The sequence below is a fragment of the Gastrolobium bilobum genome, unplaced genomic scaffold (assembly GCF_033153095.1).
Source record: "Gastrolobium bilobum isolate Gb01-03AN ecotype WA unplaced genomic scaffold, APGP_CSIRO_Gbil_v1 utg1204, whole genome shotgun sequence".
Classification (NCBI taxonomy): domain Eukaryota; kingdom Viridiplantae; phylum Streptophyta; class Magnoliopsida; order Fabales; family Fabaceae; genus Gastrolobium; species Gastrolobium bilobum.
The window spans coordinates 12,079-31,193 of record NW_026895683.1 but is presented as its reverse complement, the minus strand read 5'-3'; the positions used below and the strand labels follow the sequence as shown (position 1 = coordinate 31,193).

Here is a 19,115-nt window from a genome sequence, read left to right as displayed (position 1 = left end):
AAAGAAATGTTTCTTATGCCAGAAGAAGATGATAAGAGTACATCAGAAGATAATGTTAGTTTTTTGACATGCAAAATGATCTTTTTTGTTCTTCATAGCTTAGCCTTAGATGATGATGTTTTGTGAGAGTAATGAGGAATGGGCAGATGTTAGCTTCGTCAAATTTATTTACCACATATCCTGTGTGTATTAAAAGGCATGATGTTTTATTCTTGTCTTGCAGGAACTAACCTCTCCAATTTATATGTTGCAGATGTGTTGCCTTATCTTATATCCATGATAATTTGCTAATGCTACCAATTGCTATTTAAAAGACAATTATTTTTGTTGTTGTTGCTGCCATTATGATTTACTGCCTTTTTACATGTTGATGTTTTTGCTCCAATCTATAATTTTGATTCTCATCGGACATTAACTGAAGGGGATAGAAAGAGTGCTTTCAAATTCTTGGCAAGCTACATTTGATTGTTGATTTAAGCTAGCATATTAGCATTTCAAGTTGTCAACTTCATGTTATTACAACTTGTCCTTTCCAAGGATGTTGTCTTTCATATGTAAAGTACATTTATCTAAGATAGTATGCCAACTTGACTTCAATGAGACAAGAAAATAATGTGTAGGGTTTGGACCTTACACTCATTTGTACGCTAACAACATTAAGACAGAAAACAATATCTAATTTACTTAGTCTAGCAGATTTCTTACATGAACTTCGATATCCCCATCTCAAGTTTTACACGGCTCCTAACAATGATATCAACTATCAGCAGTCAATAGCCATTATAAGGATCAATATTGTAAAACTCATATTGACATTATAAGGATCAATATTGTAAAACTCATATTACCTTTCAACATAAAAGGTGTTCTCACTAAAAAAAAAATAAGATAGCATAGCGAATCTAATTATTTGTGGTACACAATACCCGCTAGATAATAAATGATCAAGAAGCTAAGCAATATGTAAACAACCTCCTCTCCACCCCTTTCTCCCAAAGAAAAAATAAAGAAGACAATAGGTTGTGCTACAGAGAAGGTAGCAGCGTAATATAAGCGTAATTTAACAAACAACTCTGGCAAAATATTCAAGAGACCAGTATGATACGAAAGCAACATAAATTATAGCGTGATAGATCCTAAGTCGTGTAGGAGTGAAAGGTTCGTAGATAATTGTTAAGAAATTCACAGCTGAAAGTATTTAAGACCTCAAAATTCAAAATGGTCAAAAACATGTCTCGTACATGTAGAAAACAATGCCACAAAGATAATTTTTACCATGAGGAGTAAATCTAAACATCAAGTGCCAGTGGAGGATATGTTGTGTTTCAATAATTTAACTGATATATAGCCTACTCCCAGTAGACCAAAAAGTTGAGTAAACATTAACATAAACCTGACATTGAATCGAATGCTAAATATATTTAAATTTCTTCAATTGCAAAAAGCAACTACAATTAATTAACAAGTTTTCAAATATAAGCAACACATGGATACTCAAACTTAGATTCGCTATGGCCCAAGTCTAGAATCTTCACAATGGAAAAGAATTCCAAAATCCAACAAACCAATAAATTGATAGCTAAAATCACTGTGATTACAGATATCAAAATCCTAGATAACCAAAGTCATTGTGAAGAATCTGACACTTGAATCCTGATAGTCAATAAAGAAATAAAAGGAAGAAGAAAATGAAGAGAAAGAATAAGAATGGACTAGCATTTGATACTCACTAACAAGAGAAAAAAATAAACAATGTGCATAACGTAATTACATCCGAGAGTTAAAATACAATAGAATTACATAATCACATTAGTACAGAGGATTTATAGGGGAATGGAATGGATACATTTCATGTATCAAGTATATGCAAGAATGGCTTTGGGAAAAAATACTGAAACAAGTCAAATGTTTTCTTGCTCATAATTCAACAGCACTTACTCTAGAAACTGTCACTGCCTTTGTCTATCTGCATTTAAACCATCCTGAAACAAGGTGATATTTTCTTCTTCAAAGAACCGCAAAGTTCGATGAAGTTGTTTCGTATGCAATTTGATGTCCTTTGTCAAGTCTTCTTCTCTAACCCATTGTCTTCTGAATAAAAAGTAACAGTAGACAAATGAAATTAAAAGTTAAAACATAAATTAACAATAGAGAATCAATTTCTAGTTAGAATTGAAACAAAGAACCAAATACACAAGATTCAATGAATCAAAGAACCTGGCAGTGAAAAGTAAACACGCACAGGTCTGTAATGGCAACAACAAGGTCGACTGTAGACAACAACCACGCATAGGTCTGAAACACCGATAAAGTTATCTACAGTGAATGCAAATAATTTATCTACATTCATTCTCAAAACGACGTCGTTTTGGGTTGAAAGATTAAAAAAAGATAATTATAAAAACTACTATAACCTTAGAATAAATTGTAATTACAAAAATACCTTGATTTCCGCCCAAGATGATATTATTTTGGGCTCAATGCAGATAACTTATCTCCGTTCAATGCAAAAAAAGATAGCAGTAACAAATTTTTCATATATATAGGTTAAAGTATTTGGGGAATCATAACCATACACCTGTCATTGCTGCACGTACAACAACTTTAGATATGATTTTACCTATACATACATACATATACATATATATATATATATATATATATATATATATATATATATATAGCCTTTACTGCTTGATGTTCAAAAAATAAATTTGAGGAATCATAACAATCAACGGTAAGATTGATTGTTATGATTTTCCGAATTTATTTTCTAAACGTCAAGTAGTAAAACCCTATATATATATATATATATATATATATATATATATATATATATATATATATATATATATATATATGTCTTTCTTTTTTTGAAAATGAAGGAACAAAAGGAAAATTACAGGCTAACAAGCCTGGGAGTAGAAACACCCGCTGAATCGTTAATCAATAACGGGATACAGCCTTGTTCAAGGGAGCTATTTGCCATCCAGTTAGCAACCGTGTTGCTTTCCCTAAAAGAGTGGGATAATACCACATTCCAGGAACGATTAATCAGATTCCGGATTTTCACCACCAAGTTGGAGCAAGGCTTATGAGGCTCACAACCTTTGTTCGAGAGGTCGTATACATGTACGTCTCTTTCTCTTTATGTCTATGACTTTCTCCCTTTCTCTTACCCTCTCCCACTCCTTCGGTCAAGCCTCGCCTCTCCATCACAGTAGATTGCCTCATCTGCGTCCACGCCGTTCCATCGCGACTATCTTCCACACACATCCCTTTCACGTGTCGTCTTAGCCCTGTCTGTCACCCACCATCGTCGTGCCAACCCTTCTGCACATTTACTGCCGGTGGTCGATCTTGCTGTCAATGTTTCAGACCTATGCGTGGTTGTTGTCTCCAGTCGACCTTGTTGTCGCCATTAAAGACCTGTGCTTGTTTACTTTTCACTGCCAGGTTCTTTGATTCATTGAATCGTGTGTATTTGATTCTTTGTTTTAATTCTTATCAGAAATTGATTCTCTACAGTTAATTTATGTTTTAACATTTATTTTCATTTGTCTACTGTCAAAGTTCCTCAAAACCATTATCTATTATTCCCACTCAAAATCATAAGAGCAATTCAAATAGTTTTTAAAATTGTAATTAATATAAAATAATTAATTCATAATCAATTGTTAATATTGTTAAAAAATATATAATTATTCTTATTTCCTCTTTCTTAATATTTGATGACAAATGCGATCTAAATTAAAGATATTTAACATCCTTCTTTGAAGTTATTGTAAAATATATATTTTTTGTAAAGTACGTATTTTTTTTTAAAAAAAATTAGTTAATTTTTAATTTTAATTTTTAATTGGGACATGTTATATTTATAATTTTGTTAGTACTCATATATAGGTAAATTTGTAAGAGTTTGTAAATATAACATTTTTTTTTAATTTTACAAATTTTTTTTTTTATTTCTTCTACAATTATCTATTACTTTTTAAAAAGTGTTAAAATAAACATTAATATGTACATACTAAATTAATAATATAGTTTTAATACATTATATATTTCGTCTGCTCCAATGAAAAGATTGATAATTAGTAGCCAATGCCATATGCAATGCAAAATAATTCTGGAACTTTCGATTTGGTGGGGTCGTGCGTCAGCGCTTACGTCCATCTTCCGCCCAAGTTTTCCAATTATTTCATTGACCTTCCTTCACTTTTTCTTCGCCCTTACTTCCAATTTTTCATTTTTCACCTTCGTTTTCTTCTGCTCCTTACCTTCAGGTAATTCGATTTTCTTCTTCATTATTTGATGCTGCAATTTCAATTGTGATTTCTTTTTCTTTTTTTATCAATGTTTGGAGCTGATTTTGTTTCAAAATTGTTATGGTTCATTTATTTTTATTTTTAGTTTTTTCATTTTACCTGTTTGTGGTTTAACGATGGTATCGAATTGCAGATTCTCATATGGGATTCTTTAATTTCAAGAAATTGTTTTTTGAAGCTGAGAGTTTCTTTTGAAATTTTGTGGAATTACGGATTCTCATATTGAGTTTGGTTTGTTGGTGTGCTTAGATTTTTCCTCAAAATTTGGTTGTTTATGTGTTTATATGAAGTAGTAGTTAAGTTAACTTTATGAATTTGTGAGAATTTCCTTGTGTGGGGATCCCTGGCTGCGTTCGTATAGAGTTTTGGACGTGCCCTTGTAAGAATCTTACTATTTTAGTTAAAAAAATTCCCTAAGTATTTACACTCAAATCTTGGCACAAATGCTAAAAGGACGAAATGGTTCTGGGATTGGGCTCATAATAAAAGAGCTAAGGAGTAAGATAGAATATTGGAAAGGGGAAGGGGAAAATTTTTAAAGCTTTTTATTGGAGCTAATTTACATGGAAAGTTCACCTTTAAGGGGTCCACCTATATATATGTTAGGTGTCTCGGATTCCTTTTGGGGCACTGGTTGTACCACCAACAATAAATAATCATTGGCAAATGACAAGACATGTTTTGATTCTTGTAGATCAAACATGCAACCTGCATCAAGCATGCTCAACATCTCTGTTACATGGAGGGGAAAGAAGTTTGTTGCAGAGATGAATGTAAGTGCCACTGTGAAGGATCTGGGGCAGGAATTGCAAAAATTAACAAATGTCAAAGAAGATACCATGCGGCTCATTGTTCCACAGATTTCTGGCAGAACCTCGAAACTGCTGGCTCCCTTTTCTATGGAGCATTCCCATTTAAGTTTGCAGGAAACTTCCATTACTGAGGTACTATCATTAACATATACTTTATAATATGGATTAAGATTTTAGAAGTTGTGGTTCTTAGTGTGGTTCACATAAGTTTAGTTTTTATTGTTCTAGAAAACATCGCATTATGTTAGCTGGTCTTCCCTAATAATTTGATAATACTTTTGCGATCTATTTCTCTAAAATACAATTTTAAATATTTATGATTTATCCTACTTGAACTAAGCTTTCATTGAGTGCTCAGCGACAACCTCTATTCCCATGATATCCAAGTGGTTCTTGGACACATATTCTTAGCAGACTTGAGTGGCTGTGGTTCTCTTTATATGCTATTCTTCCGGCTATAGTATGTTTATTCCTTCAATCTTATATTGCAATTGCACTCAGTTTTTAAATATGAAAAGAACTTGGTATGTCATGTTAGGTTATTTGAATTAATGGTCAAGTATTATCACTCTCTTCTGATTAGCCTTTCTGTTGAGGAGCTAGGATTTACTTTAGAATGTAACGACAGTGATCCTTTTGTTCTTATCCTAATTCATTTCTTCATAAGGATTCATTGAATTGTTTTTTCAAATAAAAAGTCCTTCTTGTTCATTCAAATTTTGCTTGTAGTTAGCACTATATTAACATTGGAAATGGTGGATTTGTTCACTAAAATAATTGGCTTATTGTTCCCCTAAGTTACTACTTTTTTATCTCCAGGCCAGGTCAATTAAAATGATGGGTGTGTCAGAAAATGAGGTTGAAGAAGTTTTACACAATGCAAAAGCGAACTTAAGAATAGCTGGATTTGAGTATGAGGAAAAGAGACTGAAACAGAGAATTTCACATGGACCTCGTCCTTCACCAAAACTTCCACAAGGGCCTTATATATTTTGTGAATTTCGCACACTTGAACTTCCAGGAGTAGAGGTATTTAATTTACTACATGATTATTAATATTTGTGCTCAAGCAAAGAATCATGCATCTCTGATATTTATTCTTTATAGCTCCTTATGTTTCTGCATTTACTTTGTTACTAGTGAAGAAGTGATATGGGATTTTGGTTTTAAAAAAAAAATCATACATTGCTTTTGGACTGTGAAAGTGTAGCCTATGCATGACACTTTGTTTTTGTTAACTTATAGTGTTAATTATTAATGATTTTCCATCATATTCTTTGCTGACCATCTCATGATGTAAAAGTTTTAATTGTAAACTGATCATGGATGAATTTTGTTTTCCATTATCTTCAGCTGAATCCTCCACCTCCTGAGGCACTGAAAATAATGCACATGCTTGCTGCTGATCCTGGAATTGTTGCTGTCATGAACAAGGTACACACAAACAAATGAACTTTTTCATTGGTAATATATGATTGCCATAATGGCAATATGGTGCATGTTCTGACAAATGTTCAATTTGCATCTTATAGCATCGTTGGCGTGTAGGAATTATGACTGAGATGGCTCCTGTCGGTTATGTTGGTGTGAGCCCAAAATGCATTCTTGGTTTTAACAAGGTATTGTATTCTTCAGGATGAGGGAGCATAACGTTTTAAGCATCCAGCATTTTCCCATTGTTGATTTTTCTTCTTCTTTTCATTCTTGTTTACAGAATCAAGGAGAGGAAATATCATTGCGTCTTCGAACTGATGACCTCAAAGGTTTCAGGAAATATGAAAGCATCAAGAAAACTCTACTGCATGAACTCGTAAGATACAACATGCACCACAACTGTCGTGGTTTTTTCTTGATCCTTAAGTATTTTAAATGAAAAAAAAATAAAGTACAGTTGTGTATTTAAAAATGAAAGTTACCGAATTAACTTCTGTTTTATTTCAGGCTCACATGATATACTCTGAACATGATGCAAACTTTTATGCTCTGGATAAGCAGGTGGAAGCACATGCTTGAGTGTTTGGCTCTCAGTCCATTATTATGCTTCGATTTAGTGCCGAATGTTGATTTAATTTGTTTCTTTGGCAGTTAAATCAAGAAGCTGCTAGTTTAGATTGGACTAGATCTGCAAGTCACACTTTGAGTGGAGTAAGGAATTCTAAAATCTATGAAGATGATTTTATAGCAGACAGTAGAAATATTTCTCAGAAGCTTGGAGGTAACAGGACAGGTCAGGTACTAAATGCTCGGGAATCTTCAGTTGCTGCTGCTTACCATCGGATGGCTAATATTTCTGCCAACAAGTCAGGAGAGTCTGGAGCAAATCAAGAGCTGGATCCTGATTATTCTAGTTTGAATATGAGTGAAAAACCAGATCATATGACATCTGCCTCCAAAGAAATCATAGACATTGACATGCCCATCATTGTTGAGAAAGGACTTAATGGTGAGCCTGACCCTGATGATCATATTGTCAATGGAATGAAGCATGAGCCTGATCCAGATGATTCTTGTTATGGTAAAAGCTGTTGATTGTGATGTTGTTTTAGGAATTACTGATAGCAGAACTGTATTTGAACAAAAGCCTATTGATTTTGGTGTAGCACATATTTTGCATGCTCAGACAAGTACCGTGAATTTGGGTGCAACATATGTATCTAAAGAACCTTGTCCAGATGATTCAGAAACATCTTTGAAGTCTATTGCTCCAGCTGTAGGTAATTGTTCTTCAGAAATGAGTAGCTAAATAGGCATATATTCTTTCAAGGATTGGCATTCATAAACCTGACATTGATGTCTTGGAAACAGAAAAGAACAATTTAAAACATGGAAACAGTATATTGCTTGATTCAGTTGGTTCCATATAATCCTTAGATGTTGGACGCCAGGTTAATGAAAGCCATGTTTATAAAGAATCTTCTGTTGATGAATCTTATGCAGAAATAAATGTGATGGCAGAACCTGATCCCGATGATGATGCAGTCCCCACATCAAAATTATCTACAATGCCAACTGATGAGCCAGATCCTGATGACCAAGAATTTCAGAGGATCAATGATTCCGTGACTACTGTTTGCAACCGATTGTCGAAGGCCCTGGAAATGCTAAGAAGTGAAGCTAGTCCATTGCAAAGTGCTTCAATCCTCCAAAGTCTCTTGAAAATAATTAGGTATGCTTATACAGAAGAAGATTGAGTTGTCATTGTTGAATGGACATGCTCTCGCTTTAAGGCTTTAGGTTTAAAAAGTTCCAGAAAATAAGTAATTCTATTTGTAGTCATGACTAAGGATTATGTTCTCCATTTATCATTGTTGCCATCTGATTGCAGGAATGTGATTGAACACCCTGAGGTGACAAAATATAAGAGATTGCGAAAGGTAATCTATTTTACCTTTTGTCATACTGCCTGGGATATTTCTTTATCCTATGATTTCCCTTAAAATTTTCTATTTCTACATAATGAATTTTGCAGGCTAATCCGGTCATTGAGAGGGATATCTTAAAAAATAAAGGTTTGCATATTCTGACCATTGGGTTTTGATATAAATTTTGCATATTGTTAAACTGCCATACAGACACATCAAATTTCCTATGTGCAATATTTTTGAAAGATCCTAGATATTAGGTTTGTTGTGATTCTGGTAAAATTTGAATGGCGAAAACCTGATAATAGGCTACTTAGAACTAATATATCATTTGACGTGCTGTATTTCTAGATAGCAATGCCAAAGCAATGATTAAAATTTGTTAAATTAACAACTTTTTGCAGCAGCTTATGCTAACATTGTATATGCTCAAATTTGGGCTGCTAACTTTTTCCAATTTTTACTGCTACAGCTGCCTTGGAAATTCTCTTTTTGGTTGGCTTCAGCGAAGATGTTATGTTTGACGATATTGGGAAGGAAGAAGCTTACCTGGTGCTGAAGCGGGATGATCCTGGATTATTGTGGCTAGCTAAGTCCATTCTTGAGTCAAGCAAAACTTGCTAGCTCAATATACAGTTCTGAAAGACAAAGCAAAGTTGTATGTGGAAGTATGGTAGTATACAGAAGATATCCTTTGTGTTGTATTTGGGGGTGTAAAGGTTGACATTATGTACGGGTCAAAGTATTCAACTACCGTTGCTCATAGTAGAGTTGTAATACGTGGAAATTTGTATATTTTTGCTTGAACAATCTTGTATATAGATTTGTAATCTATAGAGCATAATTACCTACCTAATAACAAATTACTTATATGAAATTAAATAACAGAAAAATATTTTTGTAGTTATTGCAGATTAGTTATCTGTATTTACTTTCAAAACGACTTCATTTTGGGATTAAAATATTAAAAAATTATAATTATAAAGACTATAATAATCTTAAAATAAATTAAAATTACAAAAATAACATGATTTTTGTTCTAAAATGATATTATATTGGGCTTACTGCAGATAACTTATCAGCAGTAATTGTAGAAAAAGTTAACTCATTAAATAATTACTTGCCTAAAATAATGATAATATATGGAAACAAAATATTTACAATAATCACAATGATATAATGAAACTAGGAATAGTAAAAGATCTAGGACTATGGCAATACTCCCATGTTCACCAACTCTTTTTTCCGGAATCGGCAGAGACAAGCTGGGTGAAGCAACTACGTTGCATCAGCGCTTAACAATAAGTTATGGCTCCTAGGTTAGGGGTATGCTGAACATTTGACAAAGAAGGACGAGGATAAAAGCGCATCCTAAAGATATGAAGCTCCCATTCTGTGCTGGTCGAGGGAAGGGTCAGATCTATTTTATGCGTTTATATTTAGGCTATGTTGTACTAACACGGAATACGAAATGATACTCCGATACGTTAATTCTAAAAAATATTAAAAAATTTAAAATATTAGAAATGTTAGATTTTGATATGTTAGGACACGTTTTGATATTAAATAATATTTTTAATATATATAATATAGTTTATATTTAATACATATAGCAGCTCATAATAAGTCATGTAATTAATCAAATATTCAAATTCCATAACATAAATACAAAACAAAAATAAAATTTCATGCCTTGTTAATTTCTCAAGTCAAATTTCATAACAGAAAATATTAGATTTATAAATTAATTTTTCATTTTTAATTAAAAAGATAAAATAAAATTTAAATCTAAAAAAAAAAATGTTGATCTCATGTCGATGTCCAACACGCATTTTAAAAAAAAATTGTGTGTCGGTGCTTTCTAGTATTTAGGTAATCTCACCTTGTATTTGCAAGAGATTGATTACATATACTAACCAGTGAATTTCACATGGCAACAACAGTAACCGTTATGCCAAATCTCCCCTTTAACGGTTGAGAGACGGGAGAAAATTGATGCTCAATTATGTAGTTTGATATAGCAAATCATTCACTCATATAATTGAAACAAATATTTTACTCACAAATATCACATTACACAATATTGAAGCAGGGGGTAGCTTTATAGCAATGATATACTGCGATGCATGCTATTTGTTGTGACCAATATATCACGTAAAGGTACTCAGATCCACCCCTTTGGGAAAATCTCAGGCTTTCATTTCAAACTTCAAAAGATGTTTCCTCCTTGGAGAAATATTATTGTTCTGGACCAATATATCAGGTCCATTGCACAAAATATCCAAAGCCCAATCCTTAATTCTTTACCATGAAAAAAACACTTTTATGTACCCAAAAAAAAAAAGCACTTTCAAGCAACACAATACTATTCTGATGTCTGCAACTGCTCTGATACCTCGATAATAGCAGTACAGGACTCCAAGTTATCTCATGCCACCTCTGTCCAAAGCCAACGGGGAGACTCTACAGCCTTACCCACTTGTTGAGACTATTCTCAAGAACCTCAAAGCAACATGATCTCGCATACTATAAATAAGGGTATGCAAGTCCCAAGGTACATCATCTTCTCCATTTTACTTAGACAAATTGTGACTTAAATGTCAGTGTATCTTGTTAGTATACCTCTCATCTTGTTCCCCTAAAGACTTAAGGAGATGCTGCACCAAATCCTTAAAGTAGTTTCAACATTAATATTGTGATTCAGCCAAAGAAATCCAGATGGATCAAGCTTGAACTGAGAAGTACATTGTTTGTTCTCCGAGCAGATGTTATTAAACTCGAACTCGTTATTGACTCGGTCGAGATATTAGATCAATAAATTATTGATTCAACAGGTTAAATTAAATTATATAATAAATATATTAAATGGTGCGGTCTTAATTAACAACAGTGTAACTTAGTTGTAATTGTTATTCTTTCTATTTCCATGAAGAGCGTTCGACTCCCACCCCGCGGTTCATTGCCGATTCACCAGATTGATACTGATTTAATTGTGTAACCGATCCGCTTTTAATAAAATGCTCCTACCACTTTATGGTTTATCATCAAAGTGTTCTTCAATTTGGGATTAGATTTTGAAAATCTCAAAGTTTCTACACTCTCATTGACATTTGCTAGCCTTGTCAAAGTTGCTGGACCTACATTTTATCCATCTTCTAAAGTCTTAAACCTCAAACTTTTTATTCTTCATTTCTTGTTTCCCAAGCCAATAAGCTAGTGCAAGACGATAAGGAGCATGATGCTTAGGAAAACCTACTCATCCAAACGGTAGGTTTGCTGAAAAAAAAAATGCATTTTAAAGTCTGTGATTTCTCTTTACTTGCTGGAGTTACATTTGCCATTATTTTTTTTATTCTCTTTGGGTTTTAACTTGTCTTATTCATATCATTCATTTCCTTCCCTTACCAATAGTTTGTTGACTTTGCAACTGGGAAAGGAAAGTATTGAAATCTCTAACAATAGATTATAGGGAGGGAATCTGACAACAAAAAATGTGCAATAGCTTACTGGACCAGCTTCAGAAGAGAATCTCGGCAACTGTGAACTGCAAATGCATTTAATTTATGAGCAGTTCAACACCTTGCCAACTAATCAATTGTGGCAAGGAAGCCATTCAATTTGCAGACCTCTTTATGCTCTACTTTTACTTTGTACACTTCTTTTGCAGCTCAGACTTCTGAACACAATCTTGGGTGCAAAAAAGCATTTCCCTTTCATTTTAGTCAAATTCTCATGTAGGAGTTAGAGTATTACAATGACAACACCATGGAGCAAGAATCAAAACAAGAACAACTCCATTTGAATGCATAAACTTCCATCATTCCAACGGCACCTATAAATCTTGATACATTGCAAACTAGGTTAAGCAAAGAAGAACAAACTTTCAAGGCAATTCATAGGGAACGAAAAACTAAACAGATATTTACCACATCGGATTCAGTTTGCACTCACAAAGCATTAAAATATGCTATAAAGGAAAGGATTCTCAGAACGCCTTTTGCTAAACAAAATCAATGGACAACAAAATGCACAGAACTAAATTTTTCCAACTCAAAAAGAACAGCATGAAAACATACATGCACTCTTTGGAACTACCAGATTTCTTACATTGATTGCAGAATCAAAATTGTAGCTCCGATGCTCCTCCGAAGTTCCCTTGCTAAAGGAAAGACTGGCATAAGTCATAACATAATCAAGCTGATATATTGCGAATGGGATCAAGAAATTATAAAAAGCATTATGAAACACACGAAGAAATCTAACAAACCCAGTGCTACTATCTTTGATTTCAGCAATGAAAATTATAATTCCAAAACAGAAAGTAACAAGAAGCTTACAAAGATCAAAGGTCGGAAAAAAATAAAAAATAAGGAGAACACTATTAGAGCCTTTCTACCCATGCTTTTTTCCTCTCTATAGGCATTTTCAGAAACATCCTTCTCCACTCATGGCTAGTAAATTTCTCTAAGGCTTTTATATATGCATCATCACTAACATTTTCCATTTCATTTAATGCGTCAACACAATAGTCAACAGAACAATCAACTGACGTAACAGAACTAGTTGCCTCAACACTCTTGGACTTATATCCTTCATTTGCAAGTGAAGCCTCCAATCTTGCTTTAGACGCATCTGCTTGTGCTTGCAAAGCATCACCCATTGGGGTAGACTTGAACACTTTTTCTGGTTTGCATTCCGCCATAGTAGTGGTTCTCTTCCCACCACAAGTAGTATGCTCAACAGCATGTGTAGTTACAGCTTCATCCTCAACATCTACATGCACTCTATCATTGACACATTCATTATCAAGCTGCTCTTCATCTGAGTTTGGAAGATCTATGGTAGAGGCATGATGCAGCAAACCAGTTGTTGTGCTTGTATTAAAGACATTAGCCATTAGTTTAAAATGCTCGAAGCCCCATTTACGAAAGGGTGCAGCTTCAGGGTGTTTCTACAGGAACAAGGATAAGAACAATTTGCTAATAATCATCCATTACCATATGCAAGTAAATATCATATCCAACTATTCTCACGTTCAATATAAGAACTAATAAGATATACCTGTATGTAACTTTGCCATACAGAATCCTCAGCAGTTAGAGTGTTAGTTTCCACATTCCAACTAAAGCCAGTGGTAAGGAGGAGTTCAGAAAAAGCATGATACTTGATCCTTAACCAATGAAACTTTAGCTTGATTTGTATCAGTGAGAAACTTCGTCTAGTTTTCATATTTAATTCATCCAAAATCAGTTTCCATACAAAGTTATCATGAATCCCTCCTTTATTAACATGATCAGCTAGAACTTTGATAAAAACCTTTTCCACTTCAGGACTCCATCTACCAGGACTCCAGATGCCAGGACTTGCCATCTATAAAAAATAATCACCCTAATAAATACTCTAATACAGAACTACAATCCCATTCAAAAAGTTTAACTTGATCATAAGTTCAACTAATCAGAATTTGTGAGGACCGGAATCTTAAGTATGCTACCACTAACCCAATAATCATATAAGCTTTTGCATGCCAAACAAGTAACTCACATATTTATATCAATAAAATTGAAATAAAGTATGCATTTATTTAATCAATATATTTTGTAATTATGCCAGTCTACAATGTTTCTCAATCACATTTTTTTCTAAAGTGAATGACACTTTTCCTAAAACTGCATAATTTGCTTCTTATTAGTAGACTGTTTTACAAAATAAGCACATATGCATTTCATAATCACTAATTCCATTCTCACCTAATCAATCATTCCCCACCTTTAATACAAAGACAATAGTGTCACATTTATCGCAAACTAATGGAAGTCGGAAGTCAATAAATCCATATAAAAGCAAGAACAGAGTAAAACAATAAATAAATAAATAAATAAAAAATAAGAGAGAAAAATAAGTAAATATATAAATAAACATAGGGAAAAAGGATTTAAAAGGGTCGTCTTGAACCATAGGACATAACAGGTCTACTCCTTCATAATGCTAATAGATTTTCTTCAATCCGTCCTAAGACAAATCGTACGTCGATATATATTTCACACTTGACTACGTCTTGTACACTATTTCTACCAAGTAAGTTTGTGAACTCTTCCTCTCTTCGTGCCATACTCTTGGTTTGGTTCTTACAAGAGGCTATAGGGGTCTTCGAATAATATGCACAAACAACCTTAATCTATGTTCTCTCATCCTTTCAACCATTTGTACTACTCCAACCTTTTGGTAAATATCTTCATTTCTTATCTTATCCATCCTTATATACCTTTTTCACCTTCTTCGCTACCAAGTTTTTTGTACAAATCGGAAAATACCTTGCATCTAGCCTCTTGCACTGCTTTCTTGGCATTTTTTTAGCTAATCTAAACTTTTGCAAAATTTCATCATTACGACATTTATGCAAACATTAGAACTTCTTCAATTTAATTGCCTCTTGTACCTCTTCATTCCACTACCAAGTTTCCTTTGTTTGATGTTTGTTCATTTACTATCCCCTAACACCCCTCTTGCCACAATTTGAATATAAATAGACATCTCGTTCCACATCGCATTTGCTTGTCCATCTAATTGTCATGGTTCTTCTTGAAACATTTTTTCCTTGAACTACATTTCTCCTCCTTTAACTTGCACCATCTTCGTCTTGGATTCTGAGCATTTTTTCACATTTTTTGTACTTTGTTTAACTGAACCTCTAAAACCACCAACTTATGTGGCATGGCTACGCATTCTCCAGGGTAGACTTTGCATTTTACGTACAAGGCTCTTTCCTCTCTTATAGCAAGAAAGAAATCAATCTAGCTAAAAATCTAACCGCTTCCAAAAGTGATTAGATGTGACTCTCTTTTCCCAAAGAAGGTGCTCACCAACATCAAATCATAAGCTAGGGAAACGTGAAGATATCTTTGCCAAACTCATTTCTAGTTCCATAGCCAAAACGTACACGAACTCTGTCAAAACCTCCATTATTTTGTCTAATATTTCCAGTTAGATCTCCTCATATGAGAATCTTCTCCTCGTGTGGTATCCCCTTTAAAACCTTCTCCAATCGTCTCAAAATCGATTCTTATCAAATACTTGCAGTCCAACTTGGGGAGCATACATACTAAGGATATTCAAAATTAAATCACTCATAATAAGCTTAACCAAAATAGTCTTGTCCCCTTTTCCTATGATATCAACAACTTTACTCAAACTTCTATCAATCATGATCCTAACTCTAGTTTTACTCTTACTGGTACCTATGGAACACAGCTTGAATCTGGTGCCTTCCATTTCTTTAGCCTTTTCTGCTACACTTAGTCTCTTGCAAGCGATATTCACTCTGCTTCTAACAAAAACATCTCCCTCAGCTTACCCGATATTCCAGCTTCCCAATAACATATTCACCATAATAATTTCTTGCAAGCAAGAAATGCCAACTTACCCTTGGCATTTCTTGCCCACAACGCTCGCTCATAAAAATGTGAGAATACTAGCTCACTATTCACCATATCTGGATACTGATGTGGTGCCTTGCTTTAAGACAAGGAGCAGAGCAAATTTTTCGCTGTAGCCAAGCTTTGTCGCAATGCATTACTAAGAAAGGTATGCCCTAACAAATAATAAAACGGGTTCATTTCATAAAAATAATTATTTTCTTAGTATCTACATGAAAAACAACCTAACACTAACCCTCCTCCTTTGGGGAAAAACAAACAAATAAACTAGAAAGAGTAAAATAAGAAAAAATTAATCGCACAACTTCTAACTTCTACTCTCCCAACCCAAATGCAAATAAGTGTCCTTTATTCCGTCTTAATACAAATCAATCGTTCCTACTTTATTCCCCACCATCAGTATTATGTACTTATTTATTCATTTTAAAAACAATTCCACCTAAAGTCAAGATTTAAGAATGTAGGAAAGAGCATTTGAATATATTGTTAAATCAAACAGAGCGAGAACGTTTGCAGTTATCAGAAACATTTAAATATTACACAAGCTCAAGAAGCCCCATCATCAGCAACATGCACAAAATTCAACAAAATGGGAAAGCAGCAGAAAACAACGCACCATAAGAGGAAGAATTTGAAACCCGCAAAGGGGAAGAATTTGAAAACTGGTGTTCTCTGTGTTATAGAAAAGTTTTAGATCGAAACTAAAAGAACACCCGTTGTGTTTGGATTGGATTCTAAAAAAAGTTATTTTGAGGCGCGTTATCTCACGCGCGCGAAAATTTCTGTTGTGCTAGGGTTTCTGATTTCTCTTTTCTGTGAGGGTTTGCGATGGAGGAAGATCCTGATGATTGTGTTGAGTCTTTGCGTATGGAGAGGAAGAGTACTAAGAGAACTAAGAACGGGGAAGAAATTGTGGCTGAGGTTCGGATGAGGGATGTGGTGAAGGAGTTCCAAGCTGGTTCTCCGATGATAGCTAAACAAAGGTCTTTTGCTGATGTCACTGGAACGGAAAATGGTGTGGCTGGGGAATCTATTCCTTGGTTGGCTGGCGAAGAGGACGTAGATCTGGAACCCTTGGACCCAAGCTTGGGTGAAATTTCCGAATGGGGCTTTCAGACGATCTTCAGGGAAGACGGTTCCGTGGAAATTAAAAGCAATAGGGAAGCAAGGTTGAGGATGCGTCAGCGTTGGAGAAATGCTCTTATAGTCAAGTTGCTGGGGAAGAAAATAGGAGTGGGCTTCATGAAGAAGAAGCTAGAATCCTTTTGGGCTAAATCCGGTAGCATCACTGTGGCTGACTTAGGTAACGAGTTTTTTTCAGTAAGATTTAGCTCGCTGGAAGATCTTAATCTGGCCATTACTGGTGGTCCATGGATTATTTTGGGACACTACCTTGCCACTAGAAAGTGGGAACCGTGTTTTGACCCGGACAAGGCAAACATACATAAGGTAGCTGCATGGGTGAGGCTTCCTGGTGTACCTCAGGAGTACTGCGAGTATCCATTCCTCAGCCAACTGGGCACTGTAATAGGAAAGGTACTTAAGGTGGATAGAACGACATCAACTGGTGACAGGGCCAGGTTTGCTAGAGTCTGTATAGAGGTGGATTTGTCTAGGCTGTTGAGAGGAGAATACATTCTTGATGGATGTAGGAAAACAGTGGAGTATGAAGGACTGTTTCTAATATGCCTTCGATGTGGGAAATACGGACATAATGCAGATTCATGCCCTGACTATGCCAAACCTGTTTATACCAAGAAGGAAGAGGGGGTCCCTGAGAAACCAGTTGGAGGCCAGTGTACTCAAGGAGTAGGTCCTTGGATGGTGGTCCAGAGAAGAAAAAGATTTCAGCAGAACTATCAGAAAAAGGAACCAACTGTTGGTAGGAAATTTGGAGAATACATTTCCAATAAGAGTAACACTAAGGAAGTGGAGGTTGCTGCTAAGACTGATATGAAGTCTCATGAGGTTCAGTCTGCGAAAGTGACATCAAGTCATCAAGGCATGGCAGCTAGTAGGAAGGGTAATATGTCTAAGGAGAATGAGGATTTGAAAAGTGCCACCAAGTCAGAAACTGGGGGGATGAGCTTCGCGGCTGCTGCATCAAGCCATCCTAGGAAATTTACAGGAGCTAAAAATCCTGTGTTGACTACCAGAAAACACAACCCCAAGAAAACTAGTAGTAATGGCAAGGGTGTTGCTATCCTGTCTCCTACTGATAATTCCATTGCCAGTAATTTGGTAGGGCAGGTACCTACACCTGTGCAAAGGCCGACTAATGAGGGGTTGGGTAAAGGACTGATGTGGGGAGATTTGATGATGGCAGTTGAAACTTCATTGGAGGAGAGTAATGCTAGTCTTATAACAGAAGAAAAGGTGATCTTTGAAGAAATTATGAAAGATCCGGATCCTTTTGACCATGACCAGCTTAAGGAAGTCAAGGAGGAAGGCATCCAATCAGGTATAGAAGTTGATAAAACCTCAGGTGTTTCTGTTTTGTCCTCTATGAATGTTGATGGCAGTCTTGTTTGTGATCAGGAGATTTCTGGTAATAGTGGGTTATGTTTTGTTAACCAAGAGTTAAGTAGCAAGTACTTAGAAAACTTGCAACTAAATCAATCTTAATCATGAATGTTTTAACTTGGAATTGTAGGGGGGCTGCAAAAAACAGTTCAAGAGTACTTTTACTAGATTCTATAGAAAGCATAGTGTAGGTGTGGCTGCTATACTTGAACCTAGAGTTAGTGGTGCTAAAGCTAATAAAATAATTAGAAGTTTGGGTTTCTCTAATTCTATAGTTGTTGAAGCAAATGGTTTTGCTGGTGGTATATGGCTGGTGTGGAATAATAGAGATGTTAAGATCTCTCTCATCTCTAAACATGACCAATATATTCATGTTTGGGTGGAGTTTCCTGGCTTGAAAGGCTTTTACTGGACAACAGTGTATGCTAGTCCTCACTTCAATATACGACAGGTTCTATGGGAGGAATTAAAAGACCTTGGCAGAAATTCGGATGAGCCTTGGATGCTGTCTGGTGATTTCAATGAGATAGCTATGTCTTCGGAAAAAAAAAAGGAGGGGGTCCTGTAGATGGTAGCAGGTGCATTCAATTTGCTGGGGTGCTCAATGAGTGTGGGGTTATGGATTTGGGGGGTGGAGGCAACAGATTCACTTGGAAA

General features: G+C 35.0%; 2 protein-coding genes and 1 non-coding gene across 3 annotated transcripts; 1 reads left to right on the top strand and 2 right to left on the bottom strand.

Moving 5' to 3' along the window:
* The first annotated feature begins 4,241 nt into the window (after positions 1–4,241).
* Positions 4,242–9,360, top strand: LOC133289572 (uncharacterized). The gene is made up of 13 exons (XM_061487555.1): positions 4,242–4,283; positions 5,020–5,269; positions 5,957–6,166; positions 6,491–6,571; positions 6,670–6,756; positions 6,852–6,947; positions 7,079–7,132; positions 7,223–7,652; positions 7,738–7,851; positions 8,075–8,303; positions 8,463–8,511; positions 8,607–8,646; positions 8,972–9,360. Exons 2-13 carry the CDS (start codon positions 5,027–5,029, stop codon positions 9,121–9,123), a joined length of 1,785 nt encoding a protein of 594 aa, XP_061343539.1. The 5' UTR covers positions 4,242–4,283; positions 5,020–5,026; the 3' UTR covers positions 9,124–9,360.
* A 2,629-nt stretch (positions 9,361–11,989) lies between these two features.
* Positions 11,990–12,111, bottom strand: LOC133289662 (small nucleolar RNA snoR77). The gene has a single exon (XR_009748516.1). It is a non-coding gene; the product is annotated as a small nucleolar RNA snoR77 (small nucleolar RNA).
* A 769-nt stretch (positions 12,112–12,880) lies between these two features.
* Positions 12,881–13,869, bottom strand: LOC133289598 (uncharacterized protein At2g29880-like). The gene is made up of 2 exons (XM_061487585.1): positions 13,561–13,869; positions 12,881–13,450 (listed from the first exon to the last, which is right to left on the bottom strand). The coding sequence occupies exons 1-2, from the start codon at positions 13,867–13,869 to the stop codon at positions 12,881–12,883; spliced, it is 879 nt and encodes a 292-aa protein (XP_061343569.1).
* Positions 13,870–19,115: the final 5,246 nt, after the last annotated feature.

Coding starts and splice junctions, on each gene's coding strand:
- LOC133289572 (XM_061487555.1), top strand. CDS start 5,027: ATGCAACCTGCATCAAGCATGCTCAACATCTCTGTTACATGGAGGGGA. Junction 6,167..6,490: donor TTGAACTTCCAGGAGTAGAG/GTATTTAATTTA, acceptor CATTATCTTCAG/CTGAATCCTCCACCTCCTGA. Junction 6,572..6,669: donor TTGTTGCTGTCATGAACAAG/GTACACACAAAC, acceptor TGCATCTTATAG/CATCGTTGGCGTGTAGGAAT.
- LOC133289598 (XM_061487585.1), bottom strand. CDS start 13,869: ATGGCAAGTCCTGGCATCTGGAGTCCTGGTAGATGGAGTCCTGAAGTG. Junction 13,451..13,560: donor TATGGCAAAGTTACATACAG/GTATATCTTATT, acceptor TTGTTCCTGTAG/AAACACCCTGAAGCTGCACC.